The 23,933-nt window shown below is 41.9% G+C and overlaps 1 protein-coding gene across 3 annotated transcripts in view; it reads left to right on the top strand.

Moving 5' to 3' along the window:
* Positions 1 to 23,933, top strand: part of TMEM98 (transmembrane protein 98) — a 595,737-nt gene that overhangs the window by 354,687 nt on the left and 217,117 nt on the right. For all 3 annotated transcript variants that reach the window (XM_044055384.1, XM_044055383.1, XM_044055385.1), the window contains exon 3: positions 14,436 to 14,567. In XM_044055384.1, the coding sequence (XP_043911319.1) occupies positions 14,436 to 14,567 (132 nt within the window). The remainder of the gene's footprint in view (positions 1 to 14,435; positions 14,568 to 23,933) is intronic.

The following is a 23,933-nucleotide window of genomic DNA, read 5'->3' as shown; positions in this document are numbered from 1 at the left end:
AACCATTTGAAATGTTGGGACTTGTGATTCCAAGTCCCGGAATGTGGAGACTGAATGACTGAAAGACCAGACTTACGTATACCAAGTCCAAAATTGCCATTTCTCAGAACAGTCCTTTTTTCTCCTAGATATGGCGATCTTAAAATTGGCATGTATAAGTTCGAGGGGGGGGGGGGTGTGGAGTGCTTGCCCACCATATTGGGAGTGTAGGGGACTTGCCCCTGCAAAAAAAGTTTAAAGGAGAAGAATGACGTTGGACATTCTGTGTTCACCTGTATTTTCAGTCTGTTTTTATTGCATTGTGGGTCCTGACTTGTCATTTGGGAGCTAAAATGTTGCCATACATAATGAAATAAGAAGAACTTTGCCATTTCTGTGACAACGAATACTTAGTGCACATATATTTTAGCCATTAATTTCTTCCTGGCTTTTCAGCAGAGGTCGAACAACACCTGGACATACTTGATTGTCACAACAAAAGCCCTCTGAAATGGTAGATTTGCTAGCTATATGTAAAACAGCATGTGCCAGTTTACATTGAAGCAGTTAATAAAAATGCTATGATAAGATACTTTTGTATAAAGTATTCTCAAGAATGACATTCTATTCCAAAGGATTTCAGTACATCTAATCCTAATTTATATGGGAACTCATTGCCTTTGTCAGTATATGCAGTGTCAGCCTCCTCCAATATAAGTTAACAGAAATATTGCCTTGCCTGGTAAAATGTTTGTGTTTTTTTTTTTATTTCTGGCTTAAACACTTAGTGAACCTATATTCTGTATATTACTTTGAACCAGTCTTCTGAGCAGAGATCAATTAGGTCCTCATGCAGATGACTCAGCAATCATCTGCTTAACCTTCTCCCCCTCCGAGCTCCTAGCCAAAACCCAACTAGCCTTCTCCAAAACAGAAATCTGGATGCAGTCTAACCATCTGGCACTAAATGCAAATAAAACCAAACTAATGTTTTTTCCCCTACAAAAAACTCCATTGACAAATCCACATTCATCATACAGAGTCAAAACAACACCCTCCTTGAAATTTTTCCCAACACCAAGCTTCTTGGCATCATTATTGATGAACTAGAATATGACATGCACATCCACTCCCCAATCAAGAAAATCCACCAAAAGTTAGGTCTCCTTTACAGGCACAACCGCTTCCTAACCCACTCTACCCATCAAACTCTTGCATCCACCTTCCTACTCCCCTCCCTTATATATGGTGCCCCTCTTTTCACTAATCCCCATCTTTGCCTTAAGTCCAAACTTGAGATTTGCAACCAGTTCAAAAAACTTATCCCACCACTGCCACTCCCTCCTCACCCACAGCTGGCTTGAACTACCCAACTACCTCAGTTACCACTCACCGTTGCCCACAAGTTTATCTTTAAACCTGCCGACTGCCCAGCTCCTGCTACTTCCTTAAAACCTCACATTCCCAACTATTCACTCAGGTCCAAAAACCAAAATCTCCTTCAGGTCCACAAACCTGCATGGCCTCCTGGCCATCTACTGCTGTCCCACTCCTTAGCTAAACAGTGGAACTCTCTCCCCACACACTTACGCAACCTACCTAACCACACAAATTTCAAATCTCAGCTACTTTCTCATCGTTATTCCAAATGGGAATGCCCTTGCCACGCTCCAACTTATACCCATCCCCCCCATTCCACCTTGCACTGACTCATCCAAGTACCTCTACTATCACTTCATCCCACCCAAAGCAATCCTTTCCCTACTAAAAACTAATTTTCTGTGTAATATCCATTGTTCTATACTCTCCAATCTCAAATATACTATTACCCTCACCATGCATAATATTTTCCTAACCAACTAATGGCTAGTAGCTGTATATTTTTGAAATGTTAAACCTACAATTGAGTTCATAACAAAAATATTCACTTTATGTAAATGTTGAAATTTCTGTATTGAATTACGTCTTTTCATTTTTGTAACATTGTGACAAGCCAATTGCAAATGTCATGGAGCTTATCTGTAAATGTTTAATTAGCTGTATGAACTATGTCCTTTTGTAACATGTGAAATGTAACTTGCAATTATTGTGGAGCTTTTCTCCCCGGGCCTCCACTGAAAACAGACTCATCTTGGCCCAGTGGACTTCCCCGGTCATCAACCTTAAAAAAAAAAAGTAAATAAATAAAAATTACAAAGTAGGTATGATTCCAGACTGTGGCAACAAAAGTCATATGAAGTAATGAATTGCCAGCTGTATATAAGAGGCCATATGACAGTTTCTATAAGGCAGTTCATAAAAAGGGTTCATACACTCTAATAAGATACTTGGGTACAACAAACTCTGACAAATACCATAATACCTCCCAAGGATTTCTGGGCATCTCAGTGCTGATTTACACAGCAGTGTACTGCTTTTGTCTGTATATATAGTTTGGGCCTCCCTCTATATGTAGTAAAGAATTGTTGCCCTGCCTGGGGAAATATATACATACACACACACACACACACACACACACACACACACACACACACACACACACACACACACATGCACGCATTTGCTTTTGATGTAAAGCAAACGCAGTATACAGAGTCATGGAAAGAAAAATGGGAGATGAACTGTTCAGATTCAGATCAGGATGCAGTACGTGAATCTGCAGATACAAAGTAAAATGGTAGAGGATCAAAACATTTAAAAAATAATGATAGAGCAGTAGTTGTTTGGTTTCAGATCAGGATGCAGTATGTGAATGTAAAAAGTAGTAAAAAGTAAGATGATGAGCATTTCAGATTTAGGTCAGAATGCAGTAAAACCAACCAGGAGCTTCCAGTAAGAAATATAATGGTAAGAAACTGAACATAATGAAAGGCCAGGTAGCCATTCTTATACAGGGAGAAAGCATATGACAAGGCTTCTAAAGATTCTCACAGATCAGTGGCCTAGTAAGTCCCTGAGGACCTATGGCAGTGTCAAAAGAAAGCTGATTAGTGCAGTCTTGTAATACTTTGAAGTCCCAGAAACATTGGTAGAATTAGGGCAGGCTGTGCACAGTGGCCCAATGACACTAGAACATACATTGTTCAGACTTACAGAGGAGTTCCCTTTGGGGGGAGTATTGCTGTTCAGCTGTGAATCTACTCCTATTAATACTGTTTGTCTACAGCAACAAATGAGTCGAGGGTGGGGGCAGATGAAACCGCTGGATGCAAATAATGTGACACTACAAGCAGACTCTGAAGAGGAAGTTTAGCAAATGATAAGAAACTGGAATGGAAACTTAAATCACATGAGATGAGTGCAGACAGCCGGTGATCATGGCAGTAAATATGGGGATTCAGGAGAAGCTGAAGATTGAGTTAGAGGGAAAACAGTGGAAAAGGGTACCAGTTTCAAGTACAAGACAAGTGTAGTTGAGGAAAAGGCAAGTCTGAGGAAATCAAAAGCAAAATCAGAGGTGATACAGCCAGCTGTCACAAGCTGTCACTGTGACATATGTCAGAATGAGGCCTGAGAAATGGTGGGAAACTAACCGTCCATTCCAGCAGGTTAAAACTGTAAATACTATTGGGGAGTGGGCAAGTTAGATCAGCTTTTGCTCTAAGATCAGCAAGGGGGCTTATTCGGTTGAAGATTAGAGATGAAAGACTGTGGCAATGCTACTCAGTGATCAGCTGTGTTGCCCGCAGTGCAGCAGGGAAGCCTGGGAGAGTTCTACTGACAGATGTCTAGGGAAAAAATTGTTGACAGGTGTTTGCATCTCTACAGGGCACTACTAACTCCCACTGTGAGGTGCATAGCTGCATTCAAATGTGAGGGTTAAATATAGGCAAAATTAAACACTTTTATGCTAATCTACCAATAGGAAATCACACAATGGCCCTACCTCCTGGAATCCCCAGCTCAGACAAGGCTAGATCCACATTTTTCTGCCACAAGGGCGCAGAGGAGCCCTTCTTAATGTAAGGTTGCTGGAGTACTGCTCATGTGTATCGATAAGGCTAGATTCAGCAGGTCTGAATCTAGTCCATGCTGTTTAAGTAACAGTCCAGTGCAAAACAAGTGCAGATAATGAAGCAGTCACAAATAGTAAAAACAGTGAAAAAGACAGAAAATAATGCAGAAATGCAATTAAATGCAGTTGAAAAAGTGCAGATAAAACACAAAATATACTTATTTTCTTGCGTTTTGCTGGCCATCTTTTTTGAGAAAGTAGATGTGTTGTTTGGTCCAGGACATAGGGTTTTACTGATGGCTTATTTAGGGTTGCTTGGGCTGGAACATTTGCACAATATTGGTGCCATTGTCTTGGGTATTATGCATGAGGATACTGTTTGCTTTTTTTATACGATTTCTACTTGTCGAGAAGGGGGAGAGTGGAACAGCAACTTACAGTGCTTTATGCTGTTCAGAGATGAGACATCCTGACACATTACAACAAAGTGGCAAAGACAGTATGTTCTGTTGCTTTCCTTGTTGTATGTGTCTAATATCCCGACAGAGTGAGTGACATGGAACGTAAAGGGCTTAAACGCTGTTACTAGATGAGCTGAATACTGAGAAGTTTTAACCCACATAGGATAGACATTGCTTGTCTGCAAGAGACCAAACTCGCTGCATCTGTTGCAAAGAAGCATATGGCAAAGTGGGATGGGTGGGACAATTTAGACGAAACCCACAAAGGTAGTGCTTATCCTACTCAGTAAAAAATGTGGGCTGGATTAGGAAGGCTTTAGAAAGAGACAAGAACAGTAGATGGGTGACTGTCAAGATGTATGTGACAGGAGCAAACTTGCTGATCGTGAACTTCAGTGACCCAAATCAAGAGAACCCAAGTCCCTTTCAATTCTTTTATGAAGCATTAGGCAAAGTAGGGGCCTACAAACCCCCATTGACCTTGGCAGGGGGCGTCATTGTGGTGCTAGTGGATAAAGTGAATAGGATCCCAGTGGCTAGAAGTAGATTGAAAAGACATCTGGAAATGGAATGGGCTTGGATGAGGGAATTACATCTTGTGGATATATGGTGTGCAACCAATCCAGAAAGCAGGGACTTTACATATTAGGCCCCACATCTGGGTTCTGTTAGTAGATTAGATATGTTTTTAGTAGGACAGATGATGGTGGAGGGAATTCAGGATTGTTTAATAGCTCTTTAGTTTACTCTGAACATTGTATGGCTACATGGGGGGGAGGGTAACACTCTGAACATTGTATGGTTACATGGGGGGAGGGTAACACTCTGAGCATTGTATGGTTACATGGGGGGAGGGTAACACTCTGAACATTGTATGGTTACATGGGAGGAGGGTAACACTCTGAACATTGTATGGTTACATGGGGGGAGGGTAACACTCTGAACATTGTATGGTTACCTGGGGGGAGGGTAACACTCCCTCAGATCTTTTACTCTGGCTATGCTAAACTAGACTCCATGCTTTTAAAACATCCCAGGGCAGTCAATGTTCTTTCAAACTGCATTGACATCTCCTTGGGAAAGGGAGATGCAATGGGAGGGCATTTGGATGAGGTGGGGGGGTTTCAGGATAACCTGTTGGTGTACACAACATTTCTGTGATGTAGCATGAAGAAACAAAGGATAAGGGAGCGATTATTACTGATCAAGGGTCTGCTGGATGCCATAGACAGGTATAAGGGGGGGTCAGTGCAAAGACAAAACTGTTTATATGGAAATTGCTGGCCTGAAACAAGATATTCATAGGTTCATAGGTGTGTACTAGGCTAATGGCCCTATGGCCTTCACAAGCCTAGCCATAGGATTACCCAGGCATCGTGCCACCCGATCTTAGTTCCAAGTGCCTCTGTCGAGTAGAGCCACTGGAGTGATCCCCAGGGGGAGTTTTCTGTTTCCCATCCACTCATCAAAATCTCTCTTGAAGAGGGTCAGTGAGGTGCTCTGCTTCACATGTATGGGAAGTCTGTTCCATAGCATGGGCAGTCTCTGGGTTATGAACCTGTCCCTCCAGCATGTTTTGTTGATTGTGGTAATGAGGTTAAGGTCTCTGAAGCGTGTGGTGCAGAGGGATTGGGATTTCTTTAGATGTAGCATTTCTAACAGAGCTGGGTCAGACATGGCTTTGTAAGTCAAGCAGAGATCGCCTCTAAGTATGCGATATGAGACAGAGAATAGTTGGAGTTTTTTAAGTCTGTCCATATAGGACAAATGTTTAAAGCCTAGGATCCTCTTTGTGAGGTACTTCTGCGGTCTCTCCAGTTGTTACAGGTGTTTAGTGAGGTACATGTCAAATGGGGCATTGTACTCGATGATTGGCCTAATGAGGGAAGAGTATAGGGAGGCAATGATCTCTTTCTTCCTGGATGCAAAACCCTTAGTAATGAGATGTGCCACATAGAAGGACTTTCTGACCACAGTGGCAGTGTGGTGATCAAAAGAGAGGTTGCTGTCAACCTGTGTTCCCAGATCTCTTATAATGCCTTCTGTGTTCAGTGGACTACCATCAGTGTGGTAATTAATGGAAACTGGGTTTTTCCCAAAGGGGATGACGAAACATTTTTTGCATTGAGCTTAAGGCCATTGTTCTGACACCAGTCGTCGGTCTCAGTGAGGCCATTCTGTAGGATGTCAACATCACTTGGGGAATTAATAGTAGCTCCCAACTTGCAATCATCTGTGAACTTTGTCAGCCAGAGCCCCTTTGTGTTGGCCTGGACTTCAGAGAATTAGATACCAAACAGAGAGGACCCAGGATCGAACCCTGTGGGGATACCACTCGTGACTGGTCAGCAGTCTGACTTAGAGTCAGCTACTTTCACACTCTGGGTTCTGTCTGTAAGCCAGTTTTCAACCCAGCAAGTGATATAGGGGTTGATGCCTACCTTAGTGAGTTTTTCTATGATTCCTGAGTGGGGAATGGCTGTATGAACCACATTGGCTCCATCCACAGCTCTGGTGACTGACTCAAAGAAGTCGACCACGTTGAGCAGGCAGCTCATATTAAAAATGAAAGGTATTTAGAACACCTCATATTCTGGGAGAGGGTAAAGCTATCAAATTGGTCCCATCAGATATTGTCAGTGAAGCTGCTGGTCCTCCACCAAAGAGAGCACTGACCATAACAAGCTATATATACATGATAGGATAAACGAGGGAAGCTGGTGTACTCAGCCCAAGCCATTAAAGAAGTTAGTGCTAAGTTTTATAGAGGGCTTAATCAGGTACCTGAAGAACTTGACTGGGGCACATTTAACAGTTTGTTCTGCAAAATCACCAGGCCCAAGTTAGGTGAAGAGGAGGAGTCCTGGCAGCTTTGATTACTCAGGATGATATCTGTGGAGCCATTAAAGCTTTGAAAGTAGGGAAGGCACCTGCAACAAATGGGTTGTTGGTGGAAATGTATAAACTTTGCCAGAGCAAATTAATCCCAGTCCTTCTTGACATTTACTATAAAAGTCTAGATTCAGGTATTCTGCCTTAAAGTACCAGGACAGCCAATATTTTAACATTCATGACAAAGGAGGAATTCAAACAGAGCAGCAGAGCTGTTACCCCATCTCTCATGTCTGTAGAGACAAAAATATAGGCAAAAATCCTTGCACTTGACGCTGAATAAAGTAATGTGTCAGTTGATTTCCAAAACCCAGCAAGGATACATACTGGATTCTTAAGGAATACCAGGCTTGATCGGGCTTTTTCCGAATTTACAACTCAGTCATCACCCTGCTATTCTTGCAGCAGCATTGTTTCTGGATTTTAATAAGGCATTTGAGTCTGTGAAGTGGGATTTTTTTGTGGAATGTCTTGCAGAGGTTTCGGATCCCGGAAAGATTTCTGGCTTGGTGCAAATTACACTTGCCAGCTAGGGCAGTCGGTTACCAATGAGATTGTGTCACCCTTTTTCCAACTGTTTAGAGGTATGCAACAGGGATGCCCCCCCCCCCTTTATTCATCTTGACAGTAGAGGCATTAAATTTGCTTATTAGTCAGTGGTTTAGCCACTGGGGCATTAAAATCAGGGATGGGAACAGAATAACTTCCACTTGGTTTACAGATGACTGTACTCTTTGCGTATGACTACCACAGGATATCTTACCACCTTTGACCTCGGTAAAAGTAAATGAGAGATCTCTGTAAATATCAGTGTATGTAATGAAGAATGGTTGCAGTGTTTAATTATGCAGGAAATGGGGGGGGGGGCATTCATCGCCCTTGTTTATTATGCATTATAAAAAACTACAATTCTGGCATGTTACCCAAGGGAAGATTTGTCACAATCCAGTAGAGGAACATTGCTGGTGATGTGGTAGCCCCAACACCAGTTATGGTCATCTGTTGTACGAGTTCCCTGCTGTAAAGGTTGATTCGGAGAACGTCCACCAGGTCGCTACATATCCTCCTAGAAAATGCTACCAAGCTTGTCAAATAAAATGTTTTGGATTTTGGACATTCTGAAGCCAAAATGGCCCCTAATAATTATAAATGAAATGGCTGCAATGGCTGTCGGTCATGGTATCAGCTTTCATTTTCAGATGCTGGAAGACATTTCCTGCAAATATGGGCAATGATTTGAACTGCTGTGTTAATAAGCAATGTTTCTATATGAAAAAGTTACAACATTTCACAGGTGAATGAGTTTTGGAATATTTTGTTATTTATGTGGTTTTATTTATGTTAAGAAGGCTTTATTGGAGTAAGAAGGAAGGGTGTTTTATGTCTTCACATGGATGGTTATGTAACCAGGCTTAGACTTACTTGATGTTATTCTCACTTGTACTTTGGCTTATTATTGCAGTAAAGTTCCTGTACTTAATAAAAAAAAAAAAAAACAGTCTACTTCTAAATTTTGAAATTTCATAACTTCTGATTTCTTTTGATCAAGGCCGTAAGATTGAACTTTTGAAACTTGAATCTTTTAAATGGCGATCGATATACAGTGTGGAATGGTTTATTTACTGTCTTCCTCAGTGTAGTGCAATCCTGGAGTTGGTATATTTAATTAACATGGGGTATGGGGGGTGCATGGGGGCTTGCTCCCCCTGCAAAAACGTAAAAAAAAAAAAAAAAAAAAAGATTTTTTTTGTTTTTATTTTTTTATTTACATTTTGAAGTTTCAAAACTTTGATCTTATGGGCTTGACTATAAGAAATTTGCAGTTTTGAAACTTCAAAATTTAGAAGTAGACCTATATATATATATATATATATATATATATATATATATATATATATATATATATATATATATATACACACATATATATATGTGTGTGTGTGTGTGTGTGTGTGTGTATAAAATTTGCATGGGTGTATATGTATATATATTATTAGAGGTGACATAAAATGATGCATTTATTCTTTTGTCTTTTGTTGATATCAAACAGTTTCAGGATATTAAATAGTTAACTATTCCAGTAGCATGGGAAAATGCAAGGCATTTTATAGATACATAAATTTGTATATTTATATACGAGATACAAATATAACCCGCAAACAGTCAGTTGTTTGGGTATAGTCCTCTGTAAAATAGTCCATAGTACAGGGGTTAGTGAATACTGACACAGTAGATTAACTAGACTTGGAAATGAATGTCCAATTAGTTCGTTTACTGAAGTACTTAGTACTAGATATAAGAGTGCTATCAGGGAATTGTGGGAGATGATGTGGTGTGAGGTGCTACAACACCTGCTAATGTGCAATATTTGTCTCACTGTGTCTGTTGAGCTGCTAAATGTGCACACACACACACACACACACACACACACACACACACACACACACACACACACACACACACACACACACACAAAGATGAGAGTAGAAGCCACATCAATTTAAGAAGAAAGATTGCAAATCTTGATATTCCTTTTCAGTGTCATTGTCCTGTAATACTGAGGTCTATAAGTTGTGTAATGTGTCTGTATGGAAGTGGTGGGATTATCATCCGACATTGCATTCCACGTTTCACTCTTCATGGATTATTATAGTGACAGTAATTTTATGCAGTAACGTGCAGGTTATTGTTTTCTATATTTGCTGCTGTCGGCAGCTTTCTTGCTGAGAGTTCAGAAACAACATGCAACTAAAGAAAAGGCTATGACTAATCAGGAAAACGTTAGGGGATTATAGCAAATCAGTAATCTGTAATGCACACATGGTCCATGACAGAGGGATTGTTGTGTAATAAAGATGTAAACATCAGTGGCAAAGTGGATTTATGTTTTAAGAAAGAGTAGCATGTGACTTGGCAGTCTGTGCAGTGATTAATGTGTTTCTTTTTGTAATGACTGTTGAGACTGCAACTCACTGCGGCTGTAACTCATCGAAGTTACAAATTTAAAAGTGTACCTTTTCTCTAGGAAAAAGGAATTTTAGTTTAGTTTCAGGCTAGTTGCTCAGCATAATGCAGCCGAGGTTATCCAAGTGCAACTAACTCTGGGCAAAACTGCAATCCAAATTGTAGCTTGCTACAGATCCCCCACCATGCCCACAAAATTCCCACTCCTCTTTTGTTGATGTACTAGAAAATATTAGGGTTCAACCAAACACCCTAATAATGGTCGATTTCAACTACCCCACCATTAACTGGGAAAACTACTCATGTACCAACTCCTTCGCTCAACGCTTTCTGGAATTCATAAACTCCAATGCCCTGGATCAACTTATCCACACCCCCACCAGGGCAACAATATCATAGAACTAGTCATTACCAACATGAGTGACCGGTGTTCCACACCTGAAGTCAGCGCCTCATTGGTCAGATCTGACCATAAGCTAATTACCCTAGATATCCACTTCCTGCCCCCACCTCCCATTAGGAAAACCATGGTAAAAAATTTCTCCAAAGCCAACTTCATGCTTCTTAAGACTGAAGTGGTGAATTTTGTGACACCCATGCAGATGGACAATACAGTTACGACTACTGAATCCTACACAATTGCACTTTATAAGCACTTACATGAGTGCATGGATCGTGCTATCCCAAACAGAACCAAGATGCTATCCTCCAAAAAAAGGAAGCCAATCTGGTGGTCTCCTGCCATAAACAAACTGTACAACAGAAGGAAGAAACTATTGCAAAAGAGAGTAAAGTCCCATGAGTGGAGGAGCTCCCTGGTCAGCCTCAGTAAGAAGCTGCGATCCCTGATAAAATCCTCCAAAGCTAGTTACGAAAACAAAATCACCACTGATTCTAAAGACAACCACAAAGCATTCTATAGCTATGTCAAGAATCTCAATGGCAACACTCAGATCTGCTCTGAGTTACAGCACAATGGCACTAAATATACAGACCCAACTGATATTGCCAACATCCTAGCAGATAGATTCAGTGCTAACTTTACCCCCCCCCCACCCCCTAAAGAGCCCATTTCTATACCGGAAGAATGCAAAGTTCCTGTAGCTGCACAGGTAAAAACCACACTCTCCAAAGCCAAGAACACGCGTCCATGGGACCAGACAACATCCCAGGCTGCTTTCTACATGAACTACAGAACGAAATGGCACCCCACCTAAGTACCATGTTCAATCATAGCTTCACCTCAAGCTTTGTGCCCGCTGAATGGCGCACAGTGACGGTTATCCCACTCCATAAGGGGGGAGCCACCAGGGACCCTGGGAACTACCACCCCATTAGCCTGACGAGCCTGGTCTGCAAGGCCATGGAATGTATCATCATGGAACTTATAAACAAAGACATTGGTAATCTCCAAACTCTGGACCCCACCCAGTTCATGTTTGTAAAAGGCAGATCATGTCTCCTAAACCTTTTAGACTTCTTTGAAGCAGTCACCAAAGCCGTAGACAAGGGTAAAGTGGTTCACACAGCCTATCTACATCTTGCCAAGGCTTTCAACACCATCCCCCACTCTAGAAATATAGATAAACTCATTAAACTAGCTATAAATCCCTGTGTCACAAGAGGGGTTGCCAACTGGCTCACTGACAGAACCCACACTGTGAAAGTAGCAGACTCCAAATCTGACTTCAGACCAGTGACAAGTGGAGTATCACAGGGTTCAGTCCTGGGTCCACTCCTGTTTGGTATCTACTTCAATGAAGTACAGGCTAACACAGAAGGTCTTTGGTTAATGGAGTTCGCAGACGACTGCAAACTAGGAGCCATAATCGAAACTCCTAACAATGTGGACATCCTACAAAAGGGCCTCACTGAGACAGATGCCTGGTGTCAAAACCATGGCCTCAAGCTCAATGCCAAAAAGTGCATTGTCATCCCCTTTGGTAAAAAATTTGTACCCATGAACTACAGCGTAGGCGGTAGTATACTTAACACTGCAAGTGTGATAAGAGACATTGCGACACAGGTGGACAGTAGTCTCTCCTTTGATAATCACATCGCCACAGTAGTCAGAAAATCCTTTTACGTGGCACACCTCATCACAAAAGGTTTCTCATCCAGAAAAAAAAGAGGTCATTGTTCCCCTCTGCTCATCACTCATTAGACCCATTATAGAGTACAACACCCCTTTTTGTATGTACCTCATAAGACATCTACAGCAACTGGAAAGGTCTCAGAAATACCTCACAAAGAGGATTACTGGCCTCAGATGCCCTACGTAGATCGTCTCAAAAAACTTCAGCTTTACTCCGTCACATATTGCCTACTCAGAGGCGATCTCTGCCTAACATATAAAGCTATGTCATACCCAGAGCTGTTGGACATGCACCACTTAAAGAAATCCCAATCCCTCCGAGCTACATGCTCCAGGGACCTAAACCTTGTCACCACAATAAACAGAACATGCCGGAGGGATAGATTCCTATCCCAGAGACTTCCCATACTCTGGAACAAACTACCTATCTATATCAAACAAAGCTCCTCATTAGTACTCTTCAAGAAAAATCTTGATGATTGGATGGGAAATAGGAAATTCACCCCGGGGATCACTTCTGTGGCTCTGCTCAACAGTGGCACAGGAAAATAATTTTGTTGGGTGGCAAAAGCCAGGGTACCTTTTTGGCTGGGCTTGTATAGGTCCTAGGGCCGATAGCCTAGTACCTACCTATGAACCTTGAGTGTAGTGGATGGCCTTGCCCCCACACACCTATAATATGTATGACAAACTCCAGATTGCACAGGGGAGAAAACCTGCACTTTTAAAACTGATTGTTTTGATGACTTGTGGCCTCAGTGATTTATGCAGTGATCATTCATTACATTTCCAATGTGGTTAGTGCAGACAAGCTACTCTTTGATGAATTATGTAAAACGTTGTCCAGCAGAGTGAATGGTTTGTGGCCAGTGTGAGGACAGTGTACCCTATCAGGCCATATCAAGAACAGTGGTTAATGCTAACATTCAGTCCCTAAATCGAAGTGGTGAGGACCCTGAGGACTCTGGTCCTTGAAATGAAGTCTGTACTTTGTGTAGTTCCACAAACATAACAGTCAGACGTAATAGTTCATAGGTTCATAGGTAGGTACTAGGCTATCTGCCCTAGGGCATTTATAAGCCTAGCCAGAATGTGTTGGCTTTCACCTCCATTTTATACTAGATTCCTGAGCCTGTGTCCAGCAGGGCCATAGAAGTGATCCCGGGAGTAAATTTATGATTTCCCATCTACTCATCAAGATTTCTCTTGAAGAGGGTCAGCAAGGGGCTCTGCCTAACATGGACTGGGATTCTATTCCAGAGCGAGGGAAGCCTTTGGGATATGAATCTATCCCTCCAGCATGTCCTATTTATTGTAGTGTTAAGGTTTAAATCCCTGAGGTGTGTAGCTCTAATGGATTTAGTTTTCTTGAGGTGGAGCATGTCCAACAATTCTGGGTTAGACATGGCCTTGTACGTCAGGCAGAGATCGCCTCTGAGTAGGTGGTAAGCAACTGAGTAGAGCTGGAGTTTCTTTAGATGAGCTGCATAGGGCATCTGTTTGAGGCCCATGATCCTCTTGGTGAGGTATTTTTGAGGTCTGTCCAGCTGTTGCAGGTGTTGGGTAAGGTACATCCCAAATGGGGCATTGTACTCAATTATGGGCCTGATGAGCGATGAGTAGAGGGGCACAATGACCTCTCTTGATCTAGATGTGAACCCTTTTGTGATTAGGTGAGCTATATAGAAGGTTTTTCTAACCACTTTGGCAATGTGATTGTCAAAGGAGAGGTTACTATCTATTTGGGTCCCCAGATCCCTAATTACTTCTTCCACACTTAGTGGATTACCTCCTATGTGGTAGTTTGTGGGCACTTTGTTTTTCCCAAAGGGGATGACTATGCACTTTTTGGCATTTAGCTTGAGACCATGGTTCTGACACCAGGTATCCGTCTCCGTAAGGCCCTTCTGGAGGATGTTTGTGTCTGTTTCTTGACTTCCATACTTTGTGTAGCTCCACAAACATAACAGTCAGATGTAATAGTTTCTTCACTTGCAGTCCTGCACTGATGTCAAGTGCTTTTTATATTTATTCCTTCATCATGTTTAATTTCTCTGTTAATTCATTATTATTCCTTTTTGCATTTCAGACCAACTGTGGATCTAATTGGTGCGATGGAAACCCAGAGTGAACCCTCCGAACTAGAGCTGGATGACGTAGTGATAACAAACCCACATATTGAGGCCATCCTGGAAAATGAGGACTGGATTGATGATGCATCGTAAGAGATTAACCTTATTCTTTATGTGACATTAATGTGTGTAATTATTGTAATTGTCTTGCCTCTTTTACTTTGCCACATGAATGTTAGACTTTACTTATTTTAAGTGCACATGTTTATGGCATAAAAGACAAAAGTATTTTGGTTTCTGACCTCCAGCAGTGCTAATGACTTTAACTGATCGTGTCCTGCAACTGCACGTAGTCCCTTCCGTGCAACAAAGGGAGGCAGGATGTTGTATTCTGATCATGCGCCTCTTGCATTTTGTGGTGGGGGTGGGGAAGTATTCAGTCTTACTGGGAAGCTGTCATTCAGTAATCCTGGAGGGTAGCAGCATAGAATGTCAGTGGAATTTGCTCTACTCATTAAAATCACTCTATGCAACCTACTCAGGACACATTACTGAAAATAAAGAGAGGCCTAAAGTAACAGCATAAAGCCCAGCTGTACTCTTTTCAGTAACATATTCAGGAGTCTGTTACATAAAGAGGAAGGGGGGGTAGTGTGACATGTCAAAGAAACCAAGGCGTACATTGGTTAGCTCAGGTTTCCTAGCACAGACAGAAAAAAACCCTGACTGTGGCTTCCATGTCTTGGATTTGAATGGAAGCCTGGATAATGGAGAATCCAGCTGAAAAGGGAATGTGCAGGTGATGCCTGCTGTCAGATCATGAGAGCTGAGAACTGGCAAAGTCACACTGAAGGAGTGCCAGAGTGTGGATGGCCCAAAACTGTAATGCTTGTGCACATGGACTGAGCATGATGTCAACCCTAGATTGCATGAATTCCCTCTGTGCATCCTGGGAGTGTGGGAGCGCATGTCCATCCGAGGCTCAAAGTAGCTGACATTGCAGTGTAGATGTCCTTCATGGATGCATCTGCAGTCATAACAAGTGGGTTGTCCTGTCGTCAGGCAGCCCTGCAGTCGGCCGGATTCCAAAGTCGGGTCCGGGGCGCTGATGTGATCTCCACCCACGGCCATCTCTGTTGGTCCTCGGGTATAAAAGCATCAGCCCGCCGCATTTTCCTCAAGTCTTCTTGCTTTCGTGCCGCAGAGCAGAAGCTGTTAGCAGGTGCGGTCGGGATCCAGATTACTTCACCTAATGCTACTGAAGACAGATTTCGCTGTTAAGAGCTGGGGACTTTTCTCTTGCAGCTCTTTCTCAGAAAAGTTAACAATCAGTTCTAACCTGTGGTTTGTTTGTACCTCATAAAATAAAGATTTCCAATTCTGCCTGTTTTTGCCCAACCCACGACCCGTAGCAGGCAGCCTGCGCCTGTAGCAGCCTGTGTTTCTTTTTAACCGCAGCGGCTCGCAGCGGAGGGCAGAACAGAGTTTTTCGGCAGTTTTTTGTGCGATTTTTGTTATTCGTACCCCCGGGATCCTCCGACTGCAATCTACCAAAAACGAAGATAGATAAGTTTCGCGCGGTTCCCGGTTTCGGCGCCGAGGAAGTAAAAACCAGCCAAAAAGAAACTGGACGGTAATAAACGAACTCTAAACTAAAAACTGAGCCCCTGCTACAACTCTTGAACAGTTCTGACAACCCACCACACAATAATAAAATACAGCGGACCATCCTTGATGTTCTACCCCCAGGCATTTGACTTATCGCCCAGGCCTCCAGCAGCCCCGTCCATAAGGCCGCCAGGGCCTCAGGCAGCCAAGACTACTAGGGCAGTGCCCGTTAAGCTAAGCCTACAGGACTACTAAATCAGTGCCTGTTAAACCCCACCCAGTATTCACTCTTAATATCTCAGTTCTATTCTTTTTTTTAATTTTTTTAATTTCTTAATCATATTCGCCAGTCTCTCAGACCAGCCGAGGCTCCAAGATCAAGAGAGCTAGGGCCCAGCCGAGTCCCCACAGCTGAGTCTCCTGATGAACCCGTAATGAAACCAAACGCCAATGGCATCCAAAATCGTCCAATCAGATCTTCGTATTGAAGAGAATCCAAATTCTGAGTTCCACCTGAAAGAATTCTCCTTAATGATTGCTGTTCATCTGCACTCTTTGCATGTCCCAGCCCCAGCTTTTCAGATTTTCAGACTCACAGAAAGACTTATACTCATCACCACCTCCTTACAACACAGGCCTAGACCCAGGTCCCCTATGTTCTGGGGTGGGCTTTGCATGCCGCGAATGATGTCTGCTCCTATTCTCTCCCCCCCCCCAGCCTGCCAAACCAGACAGGGTCTTACAGGGTATCTACATCTCATCACCAGCTTTAGGCCTGTCAGGCAAAGAAATCCCAGGGTCCCAGAGATGGTTGATCAGAGTATCAAAAAAACCCAGCAAAATGTAATCTCGAAGCAAGGTCATTAGACAGAGGATAATAGGTCTAGGTACAAGTTACTCTATCATTCTACAAAATCAGCTCCTAGAGCTAGAGATGGTTTTCAACAGTTTCAAACATGACAGGCACAGCAAAATGTTAAGAAGATAAACTGAGGTGATGGTAATCTTGATCAGAAATATGTGTTAGAGCTAGCTAATAGAATGGTTAAAAACCATAGCTTTGTTTGGTACATGTCCCAGCTATGTTGCTAGAAAATGGCATAAGCATCAGGCTGTTCAGGCACTAAAGGAGCAGGGCATGCAGAACATGGCTTTACGAAGTCATGACTGCCTGCCAGCTAACTGATCCTTTGCTTCATCCACAAAATAAGTTTGGTACAGGAATAGAGGCCCAGAGGCAGCAAAATAGAACAAAATCTTCAAAGGGGCAAACTATTTTCAACGGCAAAGGCAGGTTCCAACCCAACTGGCGGCACAGAATGCAGCCACAAAATTGGTCCTTCCAGGAACCATCAAAAGTGACCGGGCCTAATCAGAGGGGCCAGAGGAGAGGAACCAGAGCAGAGCTTCTAGGCGAGAAGGTTAACAGACAGAGGCACAAAGAACAAGCACTACATAACAAAAAGACAGTAGCTTTCTCCAAACCTAGCATCAACCATACTCCATATAGCCACTTCCACAATTACCAGTCAGCCAGAATGCCAAATCTAGTTAAGACCAAATTCAAAGATCCCACGCCCAGATAAACAAGACAAGCAGTTTTACAAACCATAACCAGAGGCCACCAGTTTCAATTCCAGAATCTACCTTCCAGAAAAATCAAAAAGTCCTGCCTCCAAAAGTTGGGAGTTATGAACCCTGGATCCTGTTGGACAAATAAAGACATGGCCAAGATTTCTGTTCAATCCACGTCCAGAGACCTCCCAGGAAAGTCTTCCAGACCAATTCTAGAGGCTGAATTGGTAAAAAATGATCTCAAATTGGTACACCTATGTCCTCCCATTATGACTACATCAACTTCGATACCAACTGGGCTTTCCTATTCAGATTTCTTGCTCATGCAGCAAAGCCCTTGCCTACTCACTGTTTCCAGAGTATGCGCAAAATGCCTGCGAGCCATTCGACCAATCTGCAGAAGATACCTCAGATTTCTTGCAGGATCAGAGTCTACCTACTGCTAATTGCAACCTACTACAAGCTTAATATTCACAACACAGACAACAAAACTTGCTACCATCACATACCTGCCACAAGCAATTTACAAAAGTCAAGGCTGATACCATCCCAACAAAGGACAACCAAACCAAATTGGACACAGTACAAGGAAATTTACAAACTGTCAACAGAAAAACAAAAGAACTTCCTCAAACTCTTGAAGCAAGGACAAAACTGAACAAGACAAGGACACAAGTCAACAAATGGGCCTCCTTGACAGGCACGCAACATCTTGGGTCCCATTTGCCAGAAACCATATAAGGAAACATACAGAGGTAAACCCAAATTTATGGTCAAGCAACAGGAAATTCAACACAGACACAGTCCTTGGTCCCATGCAGCATAACAGGAGTGCTATGGTACAGAGGTACATATGAGGAAACCCATAGTGGTCCAGAAAAGAATTTATGGTCCCAACACAGACATCACATTCGACGCAAAAACAGGAGTTCCTATGCATGAAACAGGAATGCATTCATTGTGAATACAGCATCCCAGTCAGACCCACATCAACCCTTCCCAAAATGCAACAGTAAAACTGGCAACCAAATGTTCAAACCATTCCTCCAGTGGGAGGGCCAACTGATGATAACATCAGACATGACAACAGTCAGTCAACACAAATCCAAAATGGAGGCTCTAAAAATAAGAGGCACAGTTCAAACCCAACCCAAAGAAGACTCTGCACTCAGCTAGAACAGGCAAGTTACAGGCACATTTACATACACTCAGAGAATACTCTAGCAGACATATTAAGCAGAACAGATTCATTGCCCACTGCGATGCCCAATGAAGCAGATCTGCAAGACAGTCTCAAAGAATAATATCATTCAAAGATAGACCTATTCGCATCACCTCTCAATCAAGCAGAAGTCAGTAAACCAGATACACAATTATGCACAAGGACATTCTAGCATGGAAAGTGGACAGACTGGGAATCAACTCAAAAAAATAACAGCATACCACCTCCCAATCACCACTTGGAAACACTGCACAAATTACTAAAAATCAAGGAAGATGGCCCAAGGATAATCCCTCTAAAGGCTCCTCACTCCTACTACTAACAATGGTACCCACTACTGAAGAGCATCACAAGGTCCTTTGATACACAAGGTACACCTAAAAATCAAGGAAGAATAGCTCAAAAACAACTACAGCAAGCTACTACTCAACTAAACTGACGCCAGTAAACATCAAAATGGAGCATCTACCCCTGAAAGTTAATAACAAACTTCTCCCTTACTTAGTTGCACACTACATCCAAACCTAACAGAGATTCAAACAAACCATGGGGATGCAGAAAATGGAAAAAGTTTGAAATTTCCCAGGAAAAGGAACTATGCTCTTGATCAAACATAGTATTCTTAACATTTCTGGTATGCTGCCTACTCCTTCCAACAGGCAGAACTATGCTGAAAATCAAGATACAACATACAGCTTTTTCAGAAAAGTGGAGTCTTGATCTCAAATGCTCATTCAGTCTCTTATTTCTCCTAGCCCTCAGAGGAAAGGATCCCAGGCCTACTCCAAGGGGATTCATGATACCAGCTTGGGATTTAGACTTTGTCGGCTTCTTTGAGACACTATCACTTCAGCTACTAAAAGCAACAGTTCACTAGATAACACAGCTCATGGAAACCACTTTTCAGCAGCAAGGGTTTCAGATGGACAGGCCTTTCAGAACTACAGGCCTTTCTAACAGTACCCCCTTCCTAAAAAGCCACAGATACTGGCGAACAACTTCTAATGGCACATTTATTCAGAGTGTCTTATACAGAGTATCTAAACCAGGCCATAATCTTCCCAACCCTCTTTCAACCTACCAAACATCTTCAAACCAATATGTTACCTTACCTACTATAGATCTTAAAACCACTATTTGGACAAAACAAAAATCATAGAAAGACTTTACAAAGCTTTGTAGAATACTGAAATAGAAGAACAAATTATTTCAGAACAGACTATCTCTTAAACATATACAAAATTGGCTAAGACCAAACAGACTCCTTCCATGGAAACCAATTCCACAGAACATAAATGCATATTCTACAAGGGAAAACAACATCCACTACAGCCCTTCTTAAAGCAGGAGTGCTGTTACTCCTTGCATACGAGGCGCTTCTTGACCTCCTGGCAACTCAGCAAGCATTATAATTGCATTCCTATTCCAGATCCAGAGCAGCCACAGGATTTGCCACTAATGTACTGGAGTGGGAACCTAAGACATTATTGAATCTACTCTGCTCCTCCCTAGTCATTTATGGTATTCTACTTTATCACTCCTGACTGCAGATCCATAATTCTACCCACTTGTTATGACTGCATATGCATCCATGAAGGACATATATTCTACTTTGATAGCATCTGCAGTCATGATTACCCTCCCCCACATTACTCCTAGGGTGTCCCATCTCTAATAGCTAGCTGTTGGGGAGGTTTTACCCTGTAGTTGTTGTCCTATATGTACATATGCTTATTTTTGTGTTTACTTTTATCTATTTGGATACTTTGGCATGTATCCAACTTTTATGCCTTATTAACTGGTATCTGGGTACATAAACACTGATTTTTGTTTTTATGGCTATATGTTGCTATACCGGGCGAGGGCCAGATTTGATGACGGTGGAGGCGCGACATCAGCTTTTTATACCGAACACGACAGAAAAGGCGACTGGGGGCTGCCTTTTATACAGGAAACCCACTTGTTATGGCGTGCAGATAACGACCAGCCTGACATCGGACCATGGTAGGTATTTGGAATCCTACTTTTGCCATCATAGGAAGGTGGAAGGAGTAGAATATGAGAATCCCATTGGTTGACAAGGATGATGTCAAAATGAGATTACCTAGACCTCCTTGTCTGGTAGTGTAATCGGAGGTGTCCACGTCTGTGCTACTCACCTCCTGGGGGGGTTTCACAAGGGTTTCCAAGCTCAACTTGTGGACCTGAGGGAGAGAAGTGGCAAGTTGAAGTTGATAGATTTTACTGCCTAGGCTCAAAAACAAGATAAAACCAGAGTTTGCCAATGTGAGACACTGGCTTGTATAACACTGGCAATGTTGAATTATGGGAGTGATGGGATGACAGTGGTGGGAGTAGGCAATCGTGTAAGAAACTACTCACCATCTGCAGTCACAGAAAATAAAGTGAATATTCCTCTTGTCTGTATTTGGCGATTATTTCTCACTGCTGATTTTTTTTTTGTATTTTGTATGTTTTCAGATATCATTTGCTGCACTAACATGGTGTTAATTGTTTCACAACTACTATTCTGTGACATCTGATAGTGAGAATTAATAGACAAATATAAGTGAGAACTATTTGTCTGTATTTTGCATGTTTAGAAATGAGAAGAGAGATACAGCTCCGTGGTCTTAAACATTATCTTTGTGATGCAGTATTTGTCAGCAGGGAGTATAACCAAAAGGAATGATTTGCTTTATTTTAATGCAGCTATAATTTGCTCTGCTGTTTAATAAGGCTGGAGATGAAGCAATGCAGTTATGATTATTTGTCAAACAGTCAAAAGACCACATTGCATGTGCTGGCGTAATATAACCTTAGCGTAGGTCTGTTTTGCACAGCTGAATTATTACATATTTCACAACCATTAGTATGCCACAATGGGTACCATGCAGAGAACTTGGCCTCATTATAAGCGAGGAATATCTGTATACTGATCCTTCAGTAACTATTTACATTAATGACTACATTACGTTTATCTGTAGTTCGCTGTAATGGGTCAAGCCACCAGCTTGCCAGTACCGGTACATTATATTTCATGTGTCATATCTAAGTGCTGTAGCTTCAGGGTTTTGTGGTCAGGTAATCTAATGAGCCTTTGTATCGGACCCTCTCAGCCACTGTGATCTTATACTGAATTATCAGAGCTGATCATGGTAGTAATTCGTAGTAACTACATGACCCCATCCCTTAATTTCTGTTTTCCCTTTTCCTTACTCCTTCTACTAAATTAAAAGTATAAAGTTCAATTAGTATATTTAAAAGATTTTAGGAGGAACATCCAATTTTCTGTTGATGTATACATAGAAATGCATTTTCTAATGCACAACTCCTGAGAATTGTTATCATGATTTCAGCAGCCAGATGATTGTCACTTTTTGATGGCCATCAGCATCCATCATTATTTGAATTTATTTTGATTCCATTTCATTGTCCTATTCTTGTTAGGCTTTTTTCCTCCCAAAGGCTGTATACATTTCAGTACAAGGTCTTGAAATACAGTGATATCAGAGAATTTCATGCCTCCCCCTCCCCGATACATTCCTTTTACAGTAGGTTCAAGTTTCATACTTACAGTCTACTGACTTTCAAAAAAACTTCTCCTGCACACACACACACACACACACACACACACACACACACACCACGCGCACACACATTTTTATATTATATATATATATATATATATATATATATATATATATATATGTATATAAAACTAGATATAAGGCACTGAATCGACCGTGCCCCTACACTGATATCTGTTTTGTCGATACCATTTGATCAACGCACTCAGATGGTTGGCAATTATCTGAGATCAACAATTCCTGGGTAGGGGAATTTTCCCTTTCCTTGAGGATTGTGCAGTCCTGAAATTATTTTTTATTTTATTTTATTTATTTATTTATTTTATTTAAATTTGTTGACCGGGAGTGCCCGACTGGATGTGGGTCCATTTTCAGCGGAGGCCCGGGGAGAAAAGCTCCACAGTAAAATAAACAGACAGTAGTTACATTGGATTACATAGTGATTAACAATTTAACATAGAAATTACTTACAACATATTTACAGATGAAGAACATAGTACATCAGTAGACAACTAGAATCTTTATCTGTGAAGTACATAACCGGCATTAACAAATGTAACAATGAGAAGTTCCTGCTGTATAATAAGTACTAGGCTTATGAGCATCTGAGCTTGCTATCATCAAGGTAGTTAGTGGAGGTGAAAGAAAGGTAGTAGTTGGATGGGGTGGATGATATTAGAGTGGGAGTTGCAAGGGCATAGCCAGCATGTTTTTAGGTGCACTTTTAATAAAGTTTTGAAGTTGGTGCATGATGGTACGGAGGTAATTGTGGGTGGGAGTGAGTTCCATAATTTGGCTATGGCGCAAGAGAATAGTGCTTCACCAGCAGAGTTATTGGCTTTAGCGATCTGCAAGTGATTTTTGTTGCTGGATCATAGTGGTCTGGTGGTGCGATAGGGTTGGAGTAGATTCTGGAGGGATGGGACATTTAGTGGATGGTTTACTAGTTTGTGGGCGAGTGAGAGTTGATACCACTGAAGGAGGTGAGGGAGTTCAAGCCAGCCCAGTTCAGCAAGTGAGAGACAGTGGTGACTACGGTAGGATGCCCCTGTGGTGAATTTGGCGATTTTATTGTAGCAGGTCTCTAGCTTGTTTAGATCACATTGCCTTAGGTTGGTATATACTGGAGAGGCATAAAGTAGGGTGGAGATAAGGTGGGAATTTGCTATTGAAATCTTTGCTGCTTTGGTGAGAAATTGTTTATTTCTATATAATGCTCCTAGTTTTTTGTGGACTTTTTTATGGTCATGGATATGTGAATGTCAAATTTTAGTTTATTGTCTATTTCCACTCCTAGCAATTTGGTGTGTTCAGTTGGGTATATAGTGGTGTTGTCTTTTGCTGTGATGTTAAAGTGAGAGTTGTTTTGAGTATGTTTGGTGGGTTGGAAGATGAGTAGTTTAGTTTTGTTTGGGGTGAGTATTAATTGGGCATCGGATAACCATGTTTCAACAGAGGAAAAGGCTTCCTGTGTGACTTTTTGCAGTTTGGGTAGGGACTGGGCTGAGCAGATGATGGTT

The sequence above is a fragment of the Protopterus annectens genome, chromosome 13.part0 (genome assembly GCF_019279795.1).
Source record: "Protopterus annectens isolate FY-2018-M chromosome 13.part0, PAN1.0, whole genome shotgun sequence".
NCBI lineage: Eukaryota > Metazoa > Chordata > Ceratodontiformes > Protopteridae > Protopterus > Protopterus annectens.
Note: the sequence above shows the minus strand (reverse complement) of the source record. Positions and strands in the feature narration are given on the sequence as shown.